The sequence below is a fragment of the Onychostoma macrolepis genome, chromosome 15 (genome assembly GCF_012432095.1).
Source record: "Onychostoma macrolepis isolate SWU-2019 chromosome 15, ASM1243209v1, whole genome shotgun sequence".
NCBI classification, from domain to species: Eukaryota; Metazoa; Chordata; class Actinopteri; order Cypriniformes; family Cyprinidae; genus Onychostoma; species Onychostoma macrolepis.
In genome coordinates this window covers 23,365,976-23,389,449 of record NC_081169.1, presented here as the reverse complement: position 1 = coordinate 23,389,449, position 23,474 = coordinate 23,365,976, and the positions used below count along the sequence as shown (strand labels likewise).

Here is a 23,474-nt window from a genome sequence, read left to right as displayed (position 1 = left end):
TTTCATCACGTTTAGCTAACTTCTGGGGACAATTTTGTAAGCCCACACACGTACAAACCCTCACCTTCCTCACAGGTGGGTCCCATCCAGGTGAGGGGACATGAGCAGTGACCTGTGCACTGGTCACACAGGCCTCCGTGTGCACACTGACATGGGAAGGAACAGCCTGGACCGTAAAACCTGCTGTCACAAACTGAGAGAGTAGATGAAAGTTTGAAACTTTGAAGCAAGGTTTATGAGAGTTTGCATAAGATGCATAAGGTGTGTTTGTGTGCACCTTTCTCGCAGCGTTCTCCTGTCTTTCCAGATGGGCAGAGACACCGTCCAGTGGTCGGATCACAGGGCGCCCCATCACACTCACAGAGTTCTGCACAATCACGTCCAAAACGTCCATCATCACAACCTGTTACACACACAGTCAGAGAGACCATCAAACTGACATACTCATACTCTCACTGCAGTCCAGTGAGCTTTCAAGCTTTTAAGCTTTTCACTTTTGTTTTGACACAAATGTAAAGAAGTCCATCATACGTCTTCTTAAGTTATACAGTAGCTCTGCATAATAAACAGACCTTATTTAATTCATTACTCAGTAATAACCACTGACTCAGAGAGTCAAAAAGTGAATCAGTAAGTCAATTTGTGAATGAATCATTTAGGCTGGTTTTGTGAACTTGTGATCAACTGATTCATTTAAAAGATTTGACTCAAAAGAATGATTTGTTCACAAAAGAGACTTGTGAACTTGCAAGAATGAGAGTTATAATGAATGTCAAGATTTTCACTGAATAATGACAACTGCAGTCTGTCACCTATGTTGTATGAGTTCAGACAACTTGGAATATTTAATTTCCATTATACTGAGAAAAGTGATCAGAATAAAAATTCACCTTTGTGTTCCGCTTAAGTCCGTAAATCATGAATTACTGCTTTAATTCTGAGTTAAAATATACACTATAATTTCATGCTGATGTTGTTTTAAAATTTAAGATTACTTACGTTTTTCACACTTGTCACCCTGATAACCTGGAGGACACACGCACTGTCCAGTCACGTGATCACACAGGTGCCCATGTTTACAGTCACATGACTGAGCACAGAGCTCACCGAAAAAGCCAGCGGGGCATCCTGAGATATGGAACCATTTCATATCACATCATATAATAACAGATTTCAGCAAGTGCAGCAAAAGTGACTCATTCTAACAGTGAAGATGATAAGTCTGTCACTCACGGTGTTGGCAGGCGGGGCCGTAGTATCCAGACGGACAAGAGCAGCATCCCGTAAAGCGATCACATGTACCGTTATTCTGACACACACACTCCTGCTCACAGTTCACACCATACTGTCCTGGGACACAAACTATTGCATGCACAAAATGCATTCAGGTGAATTTATCATCATTTGACTTATAGAGAATTAAAAGTACTCATAAACAATACCATGCAATACCATGGATACTAACTAACCAAACTGTTTACTGTGTATTTGTTTACCTTTTTCACAGTGCTGCCCAGTCCAGCCCAGGCCACATCTACATGTCCCATTCACAGGGTCACACACGCCTCCGTTCGCACACATACAGAAACTCCGACACTGCGCTCCATAGCGCCCCCTAGGACATACTGCACAGAGGACAATTTCACCTTTAACAGAAATAATTTGTCATAACACAAATGCTTAATATCTGTGCATAAATATGAGAAGTGTTGTTTTGTTTCATCATGTAGCAATTCACGAAGGTTGTGGAAATAACTGGATGTCTTGGCTGTATCTGTACGCTCTGTGTTTCAGCAAGGCGCATGGATCTGTCTTCAATTTGGACCACATGAGCATGGTTTACCAAGCACTGATTAATCCTCATCCAGCACTAAATTATACTGTCAACACTTAATTTCCACTGGATATCTCATTTTAGCCTGAAACCATACTTATTTCGTACAGACAAAAAAGAAAAAAGAAGTTGTGGCCTGGTGAGCTAAGTGAATTTATTTATTTTTATCCTGAGCTGCAGTGCATGACCGAAAAAATGCACATCAGCAACAGTTCATGTTCATAAGTAAAGAAAAGCCCTATTTGAAAAAGTTTGGGGTTGGTAAGATTTATTAATGTTTTTGAAAGGAGTCTGTTATGCTCACCAAGGCTGCATTTATTTGATCAAAAAAGGATAAACCGTAATATTGTGAAATATTATTACAATTTAAAATAACGGTTGTGATGTGTCTATATATATATATATATATATATATATATATATATATATATATATATATATATATATATATATATATATATATATATGTGTGTATATAACTGTTTTAATGTATTTTCTTTTTAATATATTTTAAAAACTGAATTTTCAAAAGCATTATCATGTTGAAAACAGTTCTACTACTTAATACTAATATTGTCAAATATTATATAATAATTTTATAATAATATAATATAATTATATAATAATATTAATAGTGTCAAATATTATAACTAAAGTTAAATTCATCACTGCTTGGTGTACCTTTGTTATGGATTTATGCCTTTTGTCAACATTCTGTGTCATATTCTCAGATATGATCCTTACAGATGATTATTTATTGCTTTAGTCAAATACATATCATAATATCACATATTCCACATCTAGACAACAGAAACTCTACAGACATCCTAAATACCATCCAAATCAGTGCATGAAATCACATGTTAATTCTATGCTAATAATTGCAACTCCATCTAAATAGTCATTAAGATGGTACTGTTTTTTTATATCAGGAAGTATGTTCATTGTTACACTGTACCAGGACAAACATTCAGCAGACTTTCCCTCAAGCAAAACACCTCATTGTTTTATCTATTAACTATGTCCTGCTCCAGATGGAAACTTCCAGTAACAACAACAGCACAGATGGCATTATTTTCAAATAAACTCTGAATTCCTCAATTACTACAATTAGCACAGGCTCTCTCATCCCTCAAAATGCATTTAAAGAGCTAGCCACACATGCGATCTCTTGATCACAAACAGCCACACACACGTGCACAAACACACACACGCCACACACAAGTTTACTTAAGCTCTAGATCATTAGTGCAATGGCAAAGTGGGTCTGATTTGGCAGTGCAGCAAAAGAGCAATCATGTTTCTTTGGGTAATTTAGATTGGGAAAACAATAAGCCAATCGCTTTGATTCGCTTGCTTATTTATTTGTTTCCTCGCCAGCAGATCCGCCGACACGGAACATAGAGAACCAGCTACTTATAGTCGTCTGTAAACATTAAACACAGGGAACGTAAGCAGCGGCACGTCTGTGAGACGCTCCGAGCCGGTGTTTTCAAGGAGGCTAAGAAAATCCCTCCTGGAAAGTCCCGTTCCATTCCCACTGATGAGTGATGAAACACTAAGATTAGGAATCTGATCTCTCGCTTCTGTTCTTCAGGAAAAGGGGCGCTGCGATCAAATTCCCTCACGCAGGAAACTGGAGAAATTTGTTAACTAAATATTGTAAATAAGCCCTGGGAGAGAATCAGGAGGAGGAGGGCAAATAGTCCCTTCAAGTGCAGGACTGTGAGACGCAAAGTATTTCGATGTTGTTTTGCTTATGAAGTCATCATAACACTTAGGGGTTTCACATCCTAACAAGATGAAGATGTGAATGTTGTATATTTGGGAGAGAGGGACCATGGCTGAGTGAAGGCACAAAAAAAAAGAAATTAATGGCTGAGGTTGGAAAAGTTGGCAAAATAAGTGGGAAAAAGGCAAATAACAAGAAGGAAAAAGAAAAAAAGTTGTATAGCACGGCTACCCACAAGTGTTGTTATTGTTAAAGCTGCAGTCCGTAGGTTTTGCCTCTTTGTCGCCATCTCTGTTTGAAAACCTGGAATTGCAAGCTGCTTGTGGAATTATCTTGCTTGCGTGGGTTGAGTCGGCACGGCTCCAGCGCGGGTGAATCTAATGTTTTGAGGTGAATGTGTGGCTGTCAGTGGATATTTACTGTACTTTGCAATCACAGATCCTAGCCTATGTCTTGGAATATATGACCCAAATAAGAATTTTCACCGTATATTGTCATCTGAACAAGTAAGTAACAAGTCTGCCACGTTTGTTCTGACCAACTTAGAAAAAAAGCATTACCATAAATCGCACTTCCGATGGTGATTTAATCTAAAGATCAGTTAGCTCATATCATATCAAACCGTGCAAAGTATTATTATTGTTATACTTTATTCTCAAATTATTAATGTTAACAACATCAGCATTGCATCACAATGAGTAAAGTGTGTTTTAGCGTGTAGATTTTAATTTCTGTACAGTCTAATCTAATTGTCATACCATTCGAATTTCATATTAAGAAATTCTTTTAACCCAAAAAGCAAATTATTCATTCCTCGAACTGGTTTTCTTTAAAATACAAATCTTGTATAATCCCAGGCTATCTGTAATCAGAAGCACATTTAAAACTGAAATATAATTTCATTTCATTCACATGTGTTTCATTGACACATAATCCTTTCTGGATTACAATCCGCCATCAAAATTATACATTTAATTATTCTAGCTGCTGTGAGAAAAGGCTATAAATGATCCGCCACCTGCAGGATCCTCACATGCGATAGCCTTCTAGCTGAATTTCCCGCAAAAACCTACCCGTACCACTTAAATTAGAAAACATTATTATAAGCTAACCGCTGTGAATCAGGCTAAAGTAAGGCGATAGTTTGAACACTGGCTGGTTATGTACTTGCTCAAATATTGATTTCGGATCATTTTTAACCAAAAAAGTTACGGACTGCAGCTTTAAGTAAAACTTTTTTTCATTAATTGAGTACATAAAGCTACTAATACTTAAACTAAAATTAAATTTAAACTGAAAACAAACTCATTTAAATCTTAATAAATACTACAATATAAAATAATACTAAAATAGCAGTGACTTTCCACAGAGATATATACCTTGTTCGCAGGAAGGTCCCGTTCTACCAGGGGCGCAGTTACACCTCCCAGTGTCTGGGTGGCACTGTCCTCCCTCTCCACACAAACACACCTGAGCACAGTCTCTCCCGTAGCGACCTGTAGGACAACCTGTGAGAAAAAGACAGAAAAAAAACAAATGTTATCAGCTAAAAAAGCAGAATGCAACAGCAGTCTCAATATGTGTTAAAAAAAAAAAAAAAAAAAACTAAACTAAACTACGTTTAAAGGGATAGTTCAACCAAAAATGAAAATTCTGTCATTAATTACTCACCCCGTCGTTTCCAAACCGTAAGACCTTCATTCATCTTTGGAACATATTTTGGATTTATTAAATATCTTAATTTGTGTTCCGAAGATGAACGAAAAGTCTTACGGGTTTGGAACGACATGGGGGTGAGTAATTAATGACAGAATTTTCATTTTTGGGTGAACTATCCCTTTAACTTTACACTTTCCTGAGATGCTGAAAAGCAGCAAGATGATATCCATGGACAAAATGTTTGTCTGATGTGTGTTTACATAGGCTGACAATTAACATTAACACCTACTCAGGTGATTGATTATCAGGATCTTACTGGTGCTGCAGTTGGGTCCCAAGTATCCTGGCTGACAGATGCAAGAGCCAGTCCTGAAGTCACATCGGCCTCCATTGGCACATCTACACCTCTTCTTACAGTATGGTCCGTAAGTGCCCTCTCGGCATCCTATGATCATTTTTTTTTTTTTTTTTTAGCACATTTATAAAACAATGAAAAAAAAATTAAATTGTAATCATATAGAACTACATAACAACATATAGATACACTACTGTTCAAAAGCTTGATGTCGGTAAAATTTTTAATGTTTTTAAAATGTTCTTGTATCAAAAATACAGTAAAAACAGTAATATTGTGAAATAGTATTACAATTTAAATGAGCTGTTTTCTATCTGAATATATTTTAAAATAGATTCAAAGCTGAATTTTCAGCATCATTAATTCAGAAATCATTCTAATATGATGATTTTTTTTTTCAGAATTCTTTGATGAATAGAATGTTCAAAAGAACTTTTTTTAAATTATAAATGTCTTTACTCTCACCTTTGACTCATTCATCGTGACCATCATAAATAAAAGTATTTATTTCTTATTAAAAAAATCTTTCTGACCTCAAACTTTTGAATGGTAGTGTGTATGATTATATAACCATTGTCTGATAGCTCAATTGTAGATGATCTTTTGGTCTGATTGAACAACTATGAAAACAAGTTTATTAGGTTGGTTGCATAGTTGTGAACACAACCTAGATATTGATCTGCAGATATCAATATAAATACCTATATCAGATTGATATCTGCAGAATACTGTATGTCTTACTCAGATGACAGCGGTTGCCATAGTATCCAGGTAGACATGTGCATTTCCCAGTGACGTGGTGACAGCTGTACTGATCTCCAGAACATGTGCACATCTGAGAACAGTTCAGGCCAAACCTGCCCTGAGGACACACTGAGAGAGAGAGAAAACATTAGAAAGTGACACAATACATGCAGAGATGACTTTAAAACTGTGTGTGGGTTTTCCATAAAATGTCAAGTTGTCTAGACACATTCCTGAAAAGACATCAGGCCTCAGACAGGAAGGAGATATAATATGATACGATATGAAGGGGAGGCTAGACATTTCATTTAACGTCATTCAGACATGCTTACTTTCATGCATTTTCACATGTGTCTGGAGTGTATGACAGAAGCCAGGCTGTATGAGTCCATTACATAGCATAAATCCATATCACACACACTGAAACACGATTACATGGAAATACGTGAGATGTGAGTGTATTTAGGGCTCAACAGTAAGGATTTTTGTACTGGCCTAGTTGGATCAGTGGTTATATATGAGGTAAACTTTCAGGCTAGGCTTTTATAGTATTTATATATTAGTTATTTTATAGTTGTTTTGTAGTTTGCCAAGCCTGCTTTTGTATGTGTAAAGCAATATTATAATTATTCATTATTCAAAATTAAAATTATTTTTCACATATAAAATATGCAGACAAAGTATCTTACATATTATATTATATTATTATACATATTTGCATAATATAGTGTATATACATGCATACGACACTACAACGCTGTAACTTACAACTTTCAATCTGATCACAAACTGATGATATTCACAGTGTTAAACTACTTAGCACAAGCTGATTGGTTCATGTTGCATAAGCAGGCATTGAGCTTACTGCTTTACATTTAAATGGCTGGTTAGCATTCACTAGAGCAGTTCACAACACGCTTTCAGAGTTCCCCTGAAATTCTCCACCTCTATAGATCTGTTACAGGTTATTATACATACTACTTATGCAGCTACTTATCACAGCACCGTATCACGTAAATATTGGCAGTAGCAAGTTCCTGTTCTTGCCTTGCAGCAGCAGCAGCAATAGACTACAACAACAGCAATAACCAACAGCAGCAACAATTCAGCAGCGTAGCAGATCTATTCTGCCAAGACCAAATACATTAGCATTGCCATATCCATCATCACTCTAAAATCTTCAGAGAGTTGTCATGATACATGTAAGTTTCCAAGACATAAAAACACATGTACAACAAATCAACAAACTAACATGAAGTAAAAAAGCAGTACTAGCCCGTCTGAATAAGAGATAAGGCTGTCACCTGGACTCAGTGTCATCCTTACTGTTGAGACTAACACAGATCTGTGTATGTTCATGTATAAATGTGTGTTTGTGTATTCGCCCCACCGGCATGTGTAAGAGATAAGTTCAGACTCCAGACTAAAGAGAATAATTAGACTGTTGTCATTAGCCGTGTCTACTGCAGTGTGTGTGTGTGTGTTCATGTCTGTTCCAGACTTCTTATCCTTACACAGACAAAAACAAAGCCTGTTGTTTGAGTTGGCCGCTCAGCGCTAACCTTTATCAGATGTCTCACATCCACAGAGAAAGAGAGAGTGAGAGGGGTGGGCGAGTGTTGAAAGAGAGTCGCGGTGCAAAACCCCAGCGTGTGTAATGTAAAAATGATAGAGAGACACAGGGAGATCTGAATTACAAGTGATAGAAGTGTGCATAGGGCTGTTTGTACATCTTTTTGGCATGATGAATGGAATGAAACTTTGCTGTAAATTAAAAAATTCAATCTCAAATTAAAAACGGATGTTAGTCTTTCTCTCCCTTCGTTTTGATTAAGCTGCTCAGATGAATGGATGTGTAAAAGATCATTGGTTCTTGAGTGCTCTGACAAAACAGGCAACATTACAGGATCAGGAATAGAATTCTCCTGCTTCTTATTTTTAACTCGTAAAATGTTTGGTATTATAAATACTGGAAAATGTAGTACACAATTAATGAATTAACAGAGAATACAACATGATTTTTCAACTTATTTTTAGCTCAAAAAGTCACTGCAATCATCCAAAATGTTATATATCGTACATCTATTAAATAAAGCAGTAATTTTGGTTTCATTTTGGTGTTGTTACAGTAATAAGTCCTACTTAAATTGAAAGAATTTTATTTTAAAAAATATATTATAATAATATATATATATATATATATATATATATATAGAGAGAGAGAGAGAGAGAGAGAGACTTTAAATATAATGGTTGTAACAACAGTAAATTTTATACAAAAAAGCTGGCTGCACACTAGACGATTTTCAAATCTTAAACGATTTTAAAACCATGGGAGACTACGGACATGAAGACAGTTCAACCGATTTTTAGCCTTATAATCCTCTGAATTCAACCAGACCACGAGACCACACACAGATTGTAGGAACGATTTCACAGTCACCCCAGATCTCACGGACACTCCCGAGATCAAACGTGACTAGAGAAGAAAAACAAACAGAGGACAATCAACGTTGTCAGCTGGCTCTCCTGGTGCGTGTTCTGTTTCACAGTGAAATACAAAGTATAGAAAAGAATATGGGTGATATTCTCTGCTTTCATGTCATGTTTGTGGCTGCCCAGTTTCAGTTGTAGAAGCACGCAACATCCAGTAGGTGACACTTGCTCGCTCTCATTGGCTATCGCGGGTATCATGTCAGAGGCAGCCCGATGAAGAGTGGTACATATCAAGCATGTTTGATATTTACGATTTGAGTTCGGCGACGCTCCATCTCGATTGGGAACAGATAAATAATCGTAATAACACCACACAATAAAAAATCGCTTGAGACAAGCCGCGAATTGGGCCAACCCCCCAACCACCACCCCCCACCCCCTCTCTCGATCATTCGGGGGTGCAAATTGAGCTTAAAATTGGCCTTAAAATCCTCTAGTGTGCGGCCAGCCTAAGACTAACTTATTAGTCTTATTAGTATTATTACCTGACTTTATATACGTTTTCAAATAAAAACTGACTATGGCAAAAGGCAGGCAGTAAAACATTATAAAAAAGGTTTTAAAAATTGCCATTTATATATAGAGGTTTTTCAGAAAGATTGTTTTCATTATTTTATTCAGCAAGGATACATTAAATATATCAAAAGTGACAGCAAAGACAGTAAAGACAGTCTTATGTTACGAAAGATTTCTATTCATATATTCTATTCTTTCTATTTATGTATTCTATTTTGAAATTTATTACAGTTTCCACAAAAATATGAAGCAGATAGTAATAAAAAATCTTTCTAGAGCACCAAATGAGTATTAGCTAGATTTCTGAAGGATCATGTGACTGACTGAGTAATGGCTGCTGAAAATTCAGCTTTGCCATCACAGGAATAAATTACATTCTAAAATATATTAAAACAGAAAGAAATATTTTAAATTGTAATAACATTTCACAAAATTACTGTTTTTACTGTATTTTTGATCAAATAAATGCAGCCTTGGTGAGCATAAGAGACTTGTTGCAAAAACATTTTTTACAAATCTTACCGACCCCAAACTTTTGAGTGGCAGTGTATAGAAAAATATTTATATTGTATCTGTTTAATATATATTAGTCTATATGAAGTACTGTGTTATGGTCTTACAGGTGGTTTCAGAGGTAGTTCTTGCTATTTTAAAAACTGTCTTATGAATAAGTAGGACGAATGAAATGAGAGATCTTACTCGTCTCACAGCTGTTCCCAGTGTACCCTGCAGGGCAGCCACATCTGCCCGTCACATGATCACAGGCCACACCCCCTGGACAGATGCATCTTTGCTCACAGTTCCTACCGAACCATCCAGATGCACAGGCTATACACAAACCATACAGACAGTGAGAGAGAAAGCAGATGGATCGCAGAGTGAGTGGTCCGCGTTCACCCATGTGAACATTCCAGTGTGTAATGGAGACAGAATACAGTAATTTGTGTGATGACATGTGAATCGCCGCTATCAGTGCTTACAAACTCCTCACTATAAATCACCATAATCACTTACATCTTACTAACTACAGCCAAATAAAGCACTCTGAGTGAGTCTGAGAGAGACAGACATGTTTATGAGTATATAGGGTCTTATATACACATATATACATGTTTGTGTGTGTTTTGTATAAGAGAAAGGCTGTTTATGTGTAGATATTCAATGTGTGTGTGTGTTAGCTTACTCTGTTGGCAGCTGGTTCCTGTCCACCCAGGTGTGCACCTGCACTGGCCACTCACCGGGTCACATGACCCTCCGTTGTGGCAGCCACATGATTGACTACAGTTGGGACCAAATGTACCTGCTGGACAAGCTAGAACACAGACACATATTTGAATCAAACCAAACTTTTAAAGATCTAAATATTGTAGCACTTTGTGCAATGCAAATATTATGTGATATAACACATGTTCTATTCTAGATGTTCCAAATGCCCATCTTATGTTTAACGGTATATTAGTAAGTTCATAAATATAGTACATAGTTCATAAATAGGAATGTCACGAAACTCTCATTCGTTTATTTTCATTCATATTCACATTTCATTGTAAATCTACTACTGATCTGTTATAACACTGTTGTTCAAAAGTTTGGGGTCGGTAGGATTTTTTAAGGTTTTGAAAGTCTCTTGTGCTTTTATTTATTTGATCAAAAATATTATATTTTATATAATATAATTTAAAATGTAAGTGATTTATATGATGCAAAGCTGAATTTTTAGCAGCCATTGCTTAAGTCTTTAGTAACACATGATCCTTCAGAAATCATTATAATATGCTGATTTAGTGACCAAAAATAATTTGTATTATCAATGTTGAAAACAGTTGTGCTGCTTAATATTTTTGTGGAAAAAGTGATACATTTTCTGTAGGGTTCTTTGACGAATAGAAAGAAAAAAACAGATTTTAATCAATTTAATGCTTCCTTGCTTCATAAAAGAAAAAAATATTGCTGACTTCAAACTATTGAACAGTAGTGTTACTAAATATTTAAAAAATATATAAAGGTCTCCAGGCACCCAAGCTACAGTATGAACAGTGTGACATAAAATAACCCAGTATATGAGCTTTATGTGTCCAGATAACATAATATATCTACACCAAATACAAAAAAAAAAATTCTTAAGGCAAAAATGTGTTTACATGATGCCTGTACGTGATTTGGACTTAGCCTGACTGCATTAGTTTTAGTAGACACACGCTACTGCAAAACTATAAAATAATAAACGAGAAAAAGCAGACGCAAATCAAAATAATGATTTATGATTTGCACTCTAATACAAAAAAAAGAGGGCCACAAAACTAACTAATAGCATCACTCGACTCCAGAGAGGTTTCATCACGGTCGAGATTACCCTGCAAAACATGTCATGGGAAAGCCAGACGTAAAAATAAAACTTCTGAGAGAGGGATCTTTAACACAAACCTCACTTCATTAAAAAGAGAGGGAGAGTGAAACAGAAAGAGAGATAAATCTTTATTGGGCCCCTGATCTATTAAACTACTGACGGGAGATTGCATGAGAAGACAGATGGTACTAAACCAATGTGCCGCAGAGCTCTCTTTAAAAAGCATCTTAGCCTAATAAAATACTGACAGACGCACAAACGAAACGCTCCTAAAAATCATCCATCCACAGTAAACACAAACATACACAGATGAGATATGCCATTTAAAAACATGGGTGCATTTAACCTTTCTGCAGCCCACCGGGGGCCTTTTCCCCTCTTTTCTATGCACAAACACATGCTTTAAGAAATGCATCGGCCGTGTCTGCGAGGTGATAACTGTCTAGGAGGCCTGTGTTTGGGTGAGCTGGTTTGAGAGATCGCTGGGTTATTTCTGTGCGAGGATGCGGCATTCAGCCGGAGATGAGCCTCCAATCACACCCTATTTTAATGATGTGGGCGGCTTACCCAGAATGCATTGCGGCGGTGCCCAGCCGGGGGTGCAGCGGCAGGCGCCTGTGATGTGGTGACACTGGGCCTCGTTCCTGCACTGGCACATCTGCACACAGTCCTGCCCGTAAAACCCAACAGGACATCCTACGGAGGAGAGGAGATTTGAGTCAGCAGCGTCTGTGTGTGCGTTATAATGAGCAGTACATCACTGGAAAGTCACGCTCACAAGAGCCAACAGGATGTCAGCATTCTGATTCGAATATAATTAGGTTAGTGTTTTACTAGTATCCGTGTGGACATATCCATCTTTCATCCCTTCGTCCTGCTCATCTTTCTTTTTCATGTCTCATTACCTACCGAATGCTCAGCGTGTGAATTGCTCTCAACAGCATTAATTGCGTGATCTCATTCGCCACATGTGCGGCACATCCTCACCACAACAAAGCCAAAGTGTGTGTGAGGAAGACAGACAGACAGACATTTCTAGGAAACTAGAACACCTGCTGAGTCCACAGGTTCACTGTCTGGATACAGAAATATGCCTCCTGTGCAAATATTCCCTGAACTCACATTTTTTCACTTAAATCCCTGGGCTTTCAACTCATTTATGCAAAAATCACATAAAAATGTAGTGCACCTGGCCAAAATGGTTTTCTTTTTGCTTAGAAAAACATAGTAAAATAAAATAAAACAACAAAAAATATTAAAATACAATAAAATAAAATAAATATGCTCATTTAGCTAACATAAAATGTTTGGTTTATGAATATCGGATATTTTTTCCATCTAAAGCCCTGCTTTTCAAATCAGATTTCATGCACAAAATCTAGTGGCTAAAATTAATTCTTCTTGCTTTAAATTTTTGTTTACTAAAATAAAATAAAATAACAAACAATATTAAAATTAAATTAAATTAAATATTAAGGCAACTAGAACACACCGCCTACAGGTTCATTGTCTAGGTAGAGAAATATACCTAAAATAAAAATTTTAAACAAACAAAAATAAATTAATAAAATTAATAAATTGTGAAAAGTGAGCGTTGCATACCATAATAAAGCCAGAAGAACAAAGACAAAGCAAGCAATTATATATAACTATTATTTTCTTTGGAAAGCATGCATGATAATCCATGCACAATAGGACCACAAAAATTAATTAACATTAAGTAAATACATTTTTATTGATGTTCAGTTTTTCAAAACTTAAAATATGATGAATATATTTTAAAATGTAATAGCAATATTTTTAAGTAGATTCATAAGATTTTTAAGTTTGAACACTTTCTGGTCTTGTTGTCTGGTTGTTTGACAATGATCAGATTATACAAATCAAAACTTTAGAAGTTTGCTTCTTTGAAACACATGTGTGATTTTGTTTGCTTTTGTTTAGAAACATTGCCTTTGTTAGCATAGCGTATCCAACATGAACCTACAGTACACTTTGTACAGACTCCACTTACACGGCTACTGCCTTTCGTTCACACACACACACACACACACACACACACACGCGTGTAAATGAAATTGGAGTCTCTCTGTATGAGCTCAAGTGTAGACAGACATCCATACAATCACGCATATGGCACGCAGATGCACGCGATCACAGGAGATCGGTCTTGTATTCCATCAGCCTGATAAGATCTTGTAAAGCGCGTGTGCGTGAGCGTGTAACGGCAGCGGATGGTTGTGATCGGCTGCAGCCGGTAAAATGTGTTTCACGGCTGAGGCCTTCAGAGATGGAGACCGATGATAGCACTCAAGAGCTCACTAAAGACCTGCCACATGTGTGTGTGTGTGTGTGTGTTCTGTCATTCAGTCGGTTTGTATGATTAAGAAGCATGGAAGACATCTGAGCCTATGGAACATGAGTGGAACTGCTGGCTACATCCAGATGAACTACCGAGTTGAAAACGTCCCAAAACGGACAGGGTGGAATTGTGGGCCTGCGGAGACCTGATCTCTGTAGTCACAGCCTGATTTATTAAAGATGAAATCTGTGAATGTAAAAGTCCACTATAAACCAAAACAATCTGCTTTTATGCGTCTAAATCGATGGCAGTGGAGTTGATACAGATGGAGACAGAACGCTAAAGGTCCCCTAAGACCTGATTTTGCCCTGTCCAAATTCTCGTTGTTGGATTTCAGTTGATTTTGGACAGTTCTACTACACTTTTCCCCTGTTGTGCAGAATCTGGATCCATTCTGTCTGCCCTGGTTATCGTATGAATGATAGTTCATTGCTCCCTCAACCACATCACATGGGTACAGGAAGTTATTTTGGCTTACTTCCTTTCTCTGCAGAAAGATACTTTTCTGCAAGATTTGTTGTGATTGGGACTACACTGGTTATGCTGTATGTTTCTGATTCAATGAAAAGGAGAGTCATTATTTTTTCATGCTGTTTATTTCTGATTTACTAAAAAGCACTAATTTAAAAGGGTCATTTGTTCATGAATTGGACTAAACTGATCATGCTGAGTGTTTTCGTTTCACTATAAAAGAACTGGTTATTAAAAGAATAATTTGTTCATAAACCGGTCTACACTGATCACGCTGTATGTTTTTGATTCACTACAAAAGAACTGGTTTAAAAAAAGATAATCTCATAATTTGTTTGTGAATCAGACCACGGACTGTATGTTTTTAATTCTCTAATTTAAGATCAGTTCAAAAGAGTCACTCATTCGTGAAACTACACTGGTTGCGCCTTGTATGTTTGGAAAAAATTTATGTTTTTGATTCCCGTTCGCTCATTGAAACACTCACTCATCACACACAGTTGAGCAACACAAAAACACAAAATGTTTTTTTAATATGTCATAATGACATCAATGCAGGAAACTTAAATTATATGTTTAAAAACATCTAGCAATTAGGTAAAATGGTTTAAGGGTCAGTCTGTGAATCAGATGTTTTTGACTCAGTAAAAAAAGGATCAGTTCATAGGAGTCATTTGTTTGTGAATCAAACTATACTGGTTGAGCTGTATATTTCTGATTCACTACAAAAGGATCAGCTCTTAAGAATCACTTTGTTTGTGAATTAGAGCATGTGCAGTATATTTTTAATTCACTAAAAAGGATCAGATCATTAGATTTATTATATCAAATAACACTGGTTTCACTGGATGTTTGTAATTCACTAAGAAGAGTTGGTTTAAAAGAGCCATTTGTTTGTGAAATAGGCTACACTGGTTGCACTGTAAGTGTGTTATTTCTTTCAGCCCTTGAGGACAACTCAATAGTTGCTTTCTTGCTATTATTTTGTGGTTGGCTAATAATCGGTTATCTCATCATATTAGATTCAGACTGCAAACTGGTCAAATGTGGCTGTAGATTGAGTATTGGTGTGTGTGGTGCTAAAAACAGTGCAAAAAAACACACGCATGGAATCCGTTAAGGTATGAGGCAGTTTGCTTGTCCGTGCATCTTGTATGTGTGTGTGTTTACATGTGGTGTTTTTTTTTTTTTTAGCTAAGATAGGACTCAGCTTCTATGTTTGGCACTGTGTGTATGTCTGTGCATTGTGGTTTTCCAATAAAGTGCAGCAGCTGGATGTGGCTGTCTCATTAAGCAGAGGATGCTGTCATGGATCCAGCAGGGTGTGTCTGTGTGTGTATGTTTGTGAGATGTTTAGTCAGTGGCTCAGATTAACCACTAGAAGGCAGATATGACTCTGTACCTACAGGTCATTGGGTGCAAAACCTCGTACCTGTTTCTAGTTCTTATTAACTACATGTTTTTTTAAACATATGATCTTAGTTTCCTGCGCTGATGTCATTATGACAAACTAAACAAACATTTTTTGTGTTTTCAAGTTGTTTGACTGTGTGTGATGAGTGAGTGTTTCAATGAGCAAATGGGAATCAAAAACATTCCATTTTAAACACAGACACACGCTCAGATTGCATGATGGGTGGGTTGCCCTCTCAGACTGATTGAGACTTCCTGTTTCCCTGGTGAAGAGGAGGCCCCAGTGCATTAGAGGTATGAAAACAGTACTTATGAGGAAAAAGAGACATGTTCAGGAAAACAAAATATAATATGCATTTAAATAAATGTTTTTGAATTTGGATGCATTTGTTTGTAACTCACTCTTTTCACAGTGTGATCCCACCCAGCCGGCGGTACAGGTACAAGCTCCGCTGACGTGGTCACATTTGGCTCCGTTCTCACACTCACACGCTAGTTTACACTCAGCTCCATAATGGCCCTCAGGACACTCTGACACAAAAGCATCAGATTTAGATATTTAGATTTAGTATACATGTACAGAAATTATTGGAAATGAAGTATGCACGACTGCTGTGTTCAAAATAAAATATTAACTCAATATTTCAGTCTTGTTATTTGTTAACGAAAACTAAAAATATAAAAACCTTAAAAAACTTAGAAATAATTTCAGCTAACTGAAACTGAAGTTTAAAGTTTAAGTACTAAAATTAAATCTGAAATGAAAGTAAATTAAAACTAAATAGAAATATAAAAAACAAATAAAAATTGACAAAAGCACTTATTAAAATGACTAAAACAAACTAAAACTAAAATGAAAACTGTGAATATAAAAATAAAAGCTAATTAAAATATTTAAAAATATTAAATTAGCAATATAAATAATACTTAAATGACACTGAAATACTTAATACTGCGCTGCATATGTTTTTTTTTTTGTTTTTTAATATATATTTTGATAAACATTTCAGATTACATTCATTACTTTGCTACACTGTGGTCACACGACCTCATTATGTTGAATGTGGGTGATCCAGTCATCAATTTGGTAATAATCATTTTCAAATATTCAAATTTAAAAATATTTTTCTAATTTTGAGTAGAAATGTCAACGTCAGATCAAATGAGTAAAAAACAAAACATATAAAAAATTTTTTAAATTATATCTGTAATTACTGTCACAGTGCAAATGGAAGGTCAAATCAACAGCACTGCATTGTGGGATACAGTATCTCACACATTGCACTCTTGTTTACTTTGGTCTAATATTGTAGGTATGTATGTAATACCTATTTTTTAATTTAGCATACCGTGCACATTATGCATAATATATACTTAAGAACTAGTAAAAGTAGTATATTAGCATGGTATTAGTATAATGCTCAGTTAGTTCTGCCTGTAGTTGTATTATGTTGACACAAGGGGGCAGCATTTGCATCTTAATTAGCATCAGATTTAACTTTTGAACTTGAACTTTTACATGTTGTACCAATTAAATAGTGCATAACTGAAAAGAATAAAACATTTAAATAAGAAGAATGAATGAGAAAGAAACAGAACAGACTCACTCTTGTCACATTGTTCTCCAGCGTATCCAGACTCACACACACAGCGCCCACTGCTGGCCTCACAGGTTACTGCATTACTGCCACACTGGCACACACTGGCACAGCCTATGCCCCAAAAACCTGCCTCACACACTACACAGAGGATGTTTATTATTCATTTGAATTCATATAATGAATCAAATCATACAGATGTGAGATTTGAGAATGCAAAGACTGTTTATAAATGTCCTGTTGGATGTCTATTTTTTATTGTATTTGTTTTAATTATCTTAAAATAATTAGTTTTTGTCATTAATATCAATATTTCATACTATTATAGTACTTGCCAGCTTCACATAAAAAGAGACAGAAACCACAATGTTGTTTGTTCGGTGAAAAAAACCAGTAAGGTGAAAATGAGGTGACAGGTAACAGACGAGCTAACAGAAGCAATGCGGTTCTGTCTATCCTGTCTGAATACACTCACTCCTTCTTTTTCTTGTCCTCCACAGAAACTGTAAAGTGCTCACTTCAATTACTCAGAATCCCCCCTTGAGAATGGGATAAAAGGGCCTGTTTTAGCAAGACCAAACCACGATCTGTTTAAGCCATTAAGACTAAAAAAATTATGTAAGTGATCAAGAAAGAAATAACTAAAACAGACACTTTAAATATTATTAAAACATGATGCTCTTTTCAAATTCATTCATTTCTCTCTTCAGCGAACAGAAGGAAAACCCATTTATAAACACACTCACACATAGTGTTTGATCATATATCATTTTCATAACATAACAGAGAAGTCCAGAATAAATCTAACTACATAAAACATTTATTCCTTGACTCTCTTTCTCTTTAACACAAAGCTCAACTGACTGACACTGTGAAATGACTGCAACTTCCATCTGTCAGCATGTTGTCATGTGTGAATGTTTAGTGCATCTGCTCCTTTGAATTTTAAAAAGGACATACTGCCTGATGATTGACAGGTCACAGTTGACTTCTGAAGCAGATATTATTGTGCTATTAAAATAACCGAGCCATAAAAGCAGTTCTGTGTACTGACATCTTACAGTCACTAGAGGGCGATGCAAAGCCATTATTGTCCCATTTGAAGAGTGAGCAGCCCTTGAAAGCTTTACCAAATACTGCCTACTATTTTCTAAAATATAGTATTTGAAATATAAATCCATTGTAACATAAATACCTTTACTGTCACTTTTGATCAATTTAACGCATCCCCTCTGAATAAAAAAAAAACATTACCGTGACCACAAACTATACTACAATGAGTAGTAGACTACTAGTATTCCCTTTTCAGATTTTGTGTATGATTGTGAGTCTTACCCAGCTGGCATTTCTCTCCATGGTATCCGGCTGGGCATGTCTTCTGGCACTCTCCAGTTTTAGGGTCACATGGCTCACCATCAGAGCAGTTACATCGCTCGTGGCAGCCAAGGCTGTAGTATCCATCATCACATTCTACACAGGAACACACAACATATATCTCCATGTACCTGTCAGACACAACAGTTTCAAATGGATGTAGAAACATCACCTACCTTCCTGACAGCGGTCACCATTGTAACCAGGTTTACAAATACAGGTGCCTTTTTCTGGATCACAAGAAAGTGAGTTTTCCTGCACACACTGGCATTCCTCTGAGCAACCCGCACCGTGGGTCCATTTGGGACATGCTGATGTGGAGAAACACTATTTTACTATACCTCAAATGAATTAAAGTAACCATTTTGACTCTATCGTGCTATCTTGGAGTACTTACGCAGGTGGCAGAATCTGCCGTAGAGGCCAGGTGTGCAAAGACACCCTCCATACAGACGATGGCAGCGTCCATTATTGGGGCAGTTACACCTCCTCCGACAGAACCTCCCATAGAAACCCTGCGGACAACCTAATAACATCACAGGGAACATCAGTGAAATTCCACAATGTTCATCTGGAATTCCATCTGGAATTTCAGAGACGGGGTAACGAATGACAGCTGGGAGAGATGAGGCTGATGGATGATGTGATAAAGACAAGGAAAAGCCAAGGGCAGACATAGAGGAAGTGGACAGGAAGGAGAAACTTTAACCCAAGAGCTCCAGTTAGTCTACTGATGGATGCTTTGCATCTATTTCTACATTTAATCATTTAGCAGACTCTTTTGTGAGTTTTTTTGATCATACTACACATCATAAATTTTAAAGTACATTCAAATTTTAAAGTTTGGGGGTTTTAAATGTTTAAAAAACTACAGAATAAAAATCAGAAAAAAACCAATATCACAAAATAGTATTACAATATATAAAATAACATATTTTAGGTAATTTAATGTCATTTATTCCTCTGGTGTCAAAGCTGAATTTTCAGCATCATTACTCCAGTCTTCAGTGTCACATGATCCTTCAGAAATCATTCTAATATGATGATTCAGTGCTCATAAAACATCACTTATTATTATAAATGTTGACAACAGTTGTGCTGCTTAATATTTTTGTGGAAACTGATTCTTTGTTGAATAGAAGATTCAAAAGAACAGCATTAGAAATAGATATATTTTGTAACATTATAAATGCCTTTACTGTCACGTTTGATCGATTTAATGCATCCTTGCTGAATAAAAGTATTATTTTCTTACTTAAAAAAATGTTTTATTCACACCACAGGAAACAGTCCTTAATGAACTACAATCAAAGTAAAATTATAGAAATTATCAACAGTTACAGACCCAAAAATACACAAAGTTTCTTTACTTGTAAAAATGAAATATACTGTATTGTGCTGTGATGGGAATGAGACACTTATAGAGTAGCAAAGAAGCATAGAAAAGACTATAAGTAGAGAAAGAAACAGAAATACCTCTTCTCATATTCCTCTCTTATTTCCTCATGAGACAACATAAGAAGACGGAAAGGTGGAACGTTACAAAAGTTTAAAAAAAACGTTATGAACATTAAAATATGACAGTAAGTAGAGAGGAAAGAGGAAATGTCACAACCCATGAAAAATGGAAGATGTTAAAACACAGTTAAAACACAGAGAAGACGTTACATAAAGCATGTGTGCTGTACCATTTTCACAGTGCAGACCCTGGACCCCTGGAGGACACAAGCACTTCCCCATCACTGGGTCACAGCGGCCCCCGTTCTTACAAACACACAGACTGTTACACTGAACGCCATATGTGCCCTCAGCACAAGCTAAAGGAGAGAGAGAATGCAAAAGTAAATACATGTTTAGGGTTCTCCGAGGAACCAGGGAGAGAGAGAAATACAGCAGCCACTGTACTTTCTGTTGATTTTAGGGTGGATTAAAAATGAGACGGTATGGAAAACTCAAACTGCGCTCATGTGAATTCACAATGATGGGTGTGGAGGTGCTCTTAAGGCTGCAGCTCTCCAACATGCTGTCAATTTATGTTATAAACTACCTGAATTAGTGTCTCTACAGGAAGTACTTTGCTTCGAGTCATGGAACTGCTCCACTTAAGGGCTTGACGGGATTTTGTATAAATAAAGGTAATTAGAGGAGGACTACAGCTAGAGCTAGATGAGGCGAAAAAGAAAAACAGGAAAAATGGAACACGCATTTCATGATTTCGTGAATTTAGGTTTTATATTGACTCCAATATTCAGTCATCAAAATGTGCTTTTTGTGGAAGCATCTAAATTAAAGGTGCTGTAAGTTTTTGACTCTAGTAAAGCATAAAAAAAAACATAATATGTTTGCAGATATTTAAGAAACATGCTGAGTTAACATACTTGTTTATCTGAAAAACAATGCTACCGTCAGTTATTCTCCTTTGAAAATGTGCGTTCCGGGCCAGAATGTCGGTCTCTGTTTTGGTTTGTGAAACCCCACTTCCAGTTTACCCAGTTGTATTTCAGCACCCCGGGTTGCCAGTTGGCGGGAAACACAGCGTATTTCAAGTCATTCGTTGTCACGTCAGCAACAATGTAAAATCTTACTTGGCATGTTTTGTGTAAAAATGTCTTGCTTTGTGTAAATAAACCTAAAGAATGTAGCTGTATTTCCTCAAGGCTTCTGTTCAGGTCAGAGGTCAGTGATAGTAGAGAATAAAGAAACTCACTGTCATTACAGGTGACTCCCGTCCAGCCAGGTGCACACACACAGCGATCCCTCTCTGATGCACACACTCCTCCATTAGCACAGTCCTCACAGCTCACACCGCAGTCGTCACCGAATGAACCCTCCTCACACACTGATACAGAGACATTAACATATTCATATGTCCTTATCTCTGTATGTTTATGTCACAGTTGATATTAACATTCTGGGTTTCTCTTACTAATCTTGCTGATGAAGGTCAGCTCCTCTCTCTGTTCAAAGTTTTGTGGGTGTTCTGGGTCGTAAGTGTATGTGTCGTCATCATACGGTCTACTTAAAGCAGCGGTGTAATGCAGCAGTTGAGGGGGGCGACGGAACAGCAAGTCCGGCAAACGTAGAACCTCCGGCTCATCTTCACTGCCGACAACATCTTCCTCCTCCTCCAACTCCCTCTCATAGAGAGCTAAACACACAAAATGGGAAAGAACGAAAGACAAATAGAGACACACAGAGACAACTAGTTAAAATCAAATAAAAAGTGATTTTTTTAATATTTGATTTTATAATGAAAATATTAAAAAATATAACATTTTACATATAACAAAACAAACTAATATATATAGCAATAACATTTTGCCAACATAAAACATGTCTTCTGGGTGTTAATAATACTCTGGTTTATAACGTCATTATGAAGTCTGTGCATCACTTCCTGACTACGAAGTCAATAATACATAAAGCCAATTAAACTTGTACTCACGTAAGCATGATTTCTGGTCGTGGTCCAGCCTGAAGCCCACCTGACAGAAACACTCATAGGAGCCCAGCGTGTTCACACAGTACTGAGAACATCCTGACGTCTCCGACACACACTCGTCAATGTCTGAAGAGAGAGATTCATATTAAAACAGCTTTCATGATACACTAAATGTGCTTAAGTAAACTTCAAATAGTCAATTTATAAGGAAAACGAGGAAAAATATATTGATTTGAGAGTAAGTTAAAAAAGGATGTTAAAAAAGGGTTTGGTTAAGAAAGGATCAAACTAAACACACACCATCACATGTGCAGCCGTTGGGTGTGTATCCAGGTCTACAGCCGCACTCATAGCCTCCTGGGTAATTCTTACAGTAGTGACTACAGCACGCCTCCCCGTTTTCACACTCATCAACGTCTGTGGATCACACACAAATACAGAAGCATTTTCTCATAAAAAAAACACTATGTGACATTAACACAAAAAGCAGGTAAATATTTACAGTGTTTAGACAACACAAACCAATAAGTATGGTTAATCTTTTTTTTTTTATCCCATCTTTATATCATATCCCATTTTTTGTTGTTGAATAATAGCAATAGTGGCTATTTCGCTGTTATGAGTATGTCTAATGGTTAATTAGGGATTTGTGAATATTTAAAATTCTGTCATTCTACCATTATTCAACTGAACTGTAAAATGCATACATTTAAATTGAATTTAAATTAATATTTTACCATTAATTTCAGAATTTCATTTTACTTTATAATATAGTACATCATCCTTGTACATAGAGAAGATAATGTAGCAAGGATGCATTCATAAATGCTTTTCTTGACATCACAGGAATAAATTACGCTACTGTGCTCGAAAACTGAAATGTTTTGAAAACATTAATTTTGCCATTAATTGTAATAATCCAGTGAGATTTTTGTTTGCACAACAGCCAGTGCTCCACACAGAGATCTGATCTCACCATCATCCAGTCTGTGAATGACATGAAGAAACAGAACAAACTGAGACAGACTAAATCCAGAAGAACTGTGGCAACTTGTCCAAGACTGTTTAAGTAACCTACCTGCAAAGCTACAGTACTGTAAAAGTAAAGATGCTTTCAAAAATAATTCCATA

The 23,474-nt window shown here is 36.5% G+C and overlaps 1 protein-coding gene across 4 annotated transcripts in view; it reads right to left on the bottom strand.

Annotated features, from left to right (window-relative positions):
• The window catches only part of megf6 (multiple EGF like domains 6), a 46,376-nt gene that overhangs the window by 4,412 nt on the left and 18,490 nt on the right, over positions 1-23,474 (bottom strand). For 3 of the 4 annotated variants that reach the window (XM_058744631.1, XM_058744632.1, XM_058744633.1), the window contains 21 exons: positions 22,644-22,760; positions 22,347-22,469; positions 21,828-22,049; positions 21,609-21,740; positions 20,590-20,718; positions 19,299-19,427; positions 19,078-19,212; positions 18,863-18,997; positions 17,537-17,668; positions 16,332-16,460; positions 12,251-12,379; positions 10,520-10,648; positions 10,036-10,164; positions 6,322-6,453; positions 5,542-5,670; positions 4,946-5,074; positions 1,497-1,625; positions 1,234-1,362; positions 1,000-1,128; positions 278-403; positions 65-193 (listed from right to left, as the gene is read on the bottom strand). In XM_058744631.1, coding sequence (XP_058600614.1) covers positions 65-193; positions 278-403; positions 1,000-1,128; positions 1,234-1,362; positions 1,497-1,625; positions 4,946-5,074; positions 5,542-5,670; positions 6,322-6,453; positions 10,036-10,164; positions 10,520-10,648; positions 12,251-12,379; positions 16,332-16,460; positions 17,537-17,668; positions 18,863-18,997; positions 19,078-19,212; positions 19,299-19,427; positions 20,590-20,718; positions 21,609-21,740; positions 21,828-22,049; positions 22,347-22,469; positions 22,644-22,760 — 2,802 coding nt within the window. The remainder of the gene's footprint in view (positions 1-64; positions 194-277; positions 404-999; positions 1,129-1,233; positions 1,363-1,496; positions 1,626-4,945; positions 5,075-5,541; positions 5,671-6,321; positions 6,454-10,035; positions 10,165-10,519; positions 10,649-12,250; positions 12,380-16,331; positions 16,461-17,536; positions 17,669-18,862; positions 18,998-19,077; positions 19,213-19,298; positions 19,428-20,589; positions 20,719-21,608; positions 21,741-21,827; positions 22,050-22,346; positions 22,470-22,643; positions 22,761-23,474) is intronic. The other variant, XM_058744634.1, reaches the window with a different exon arrangement.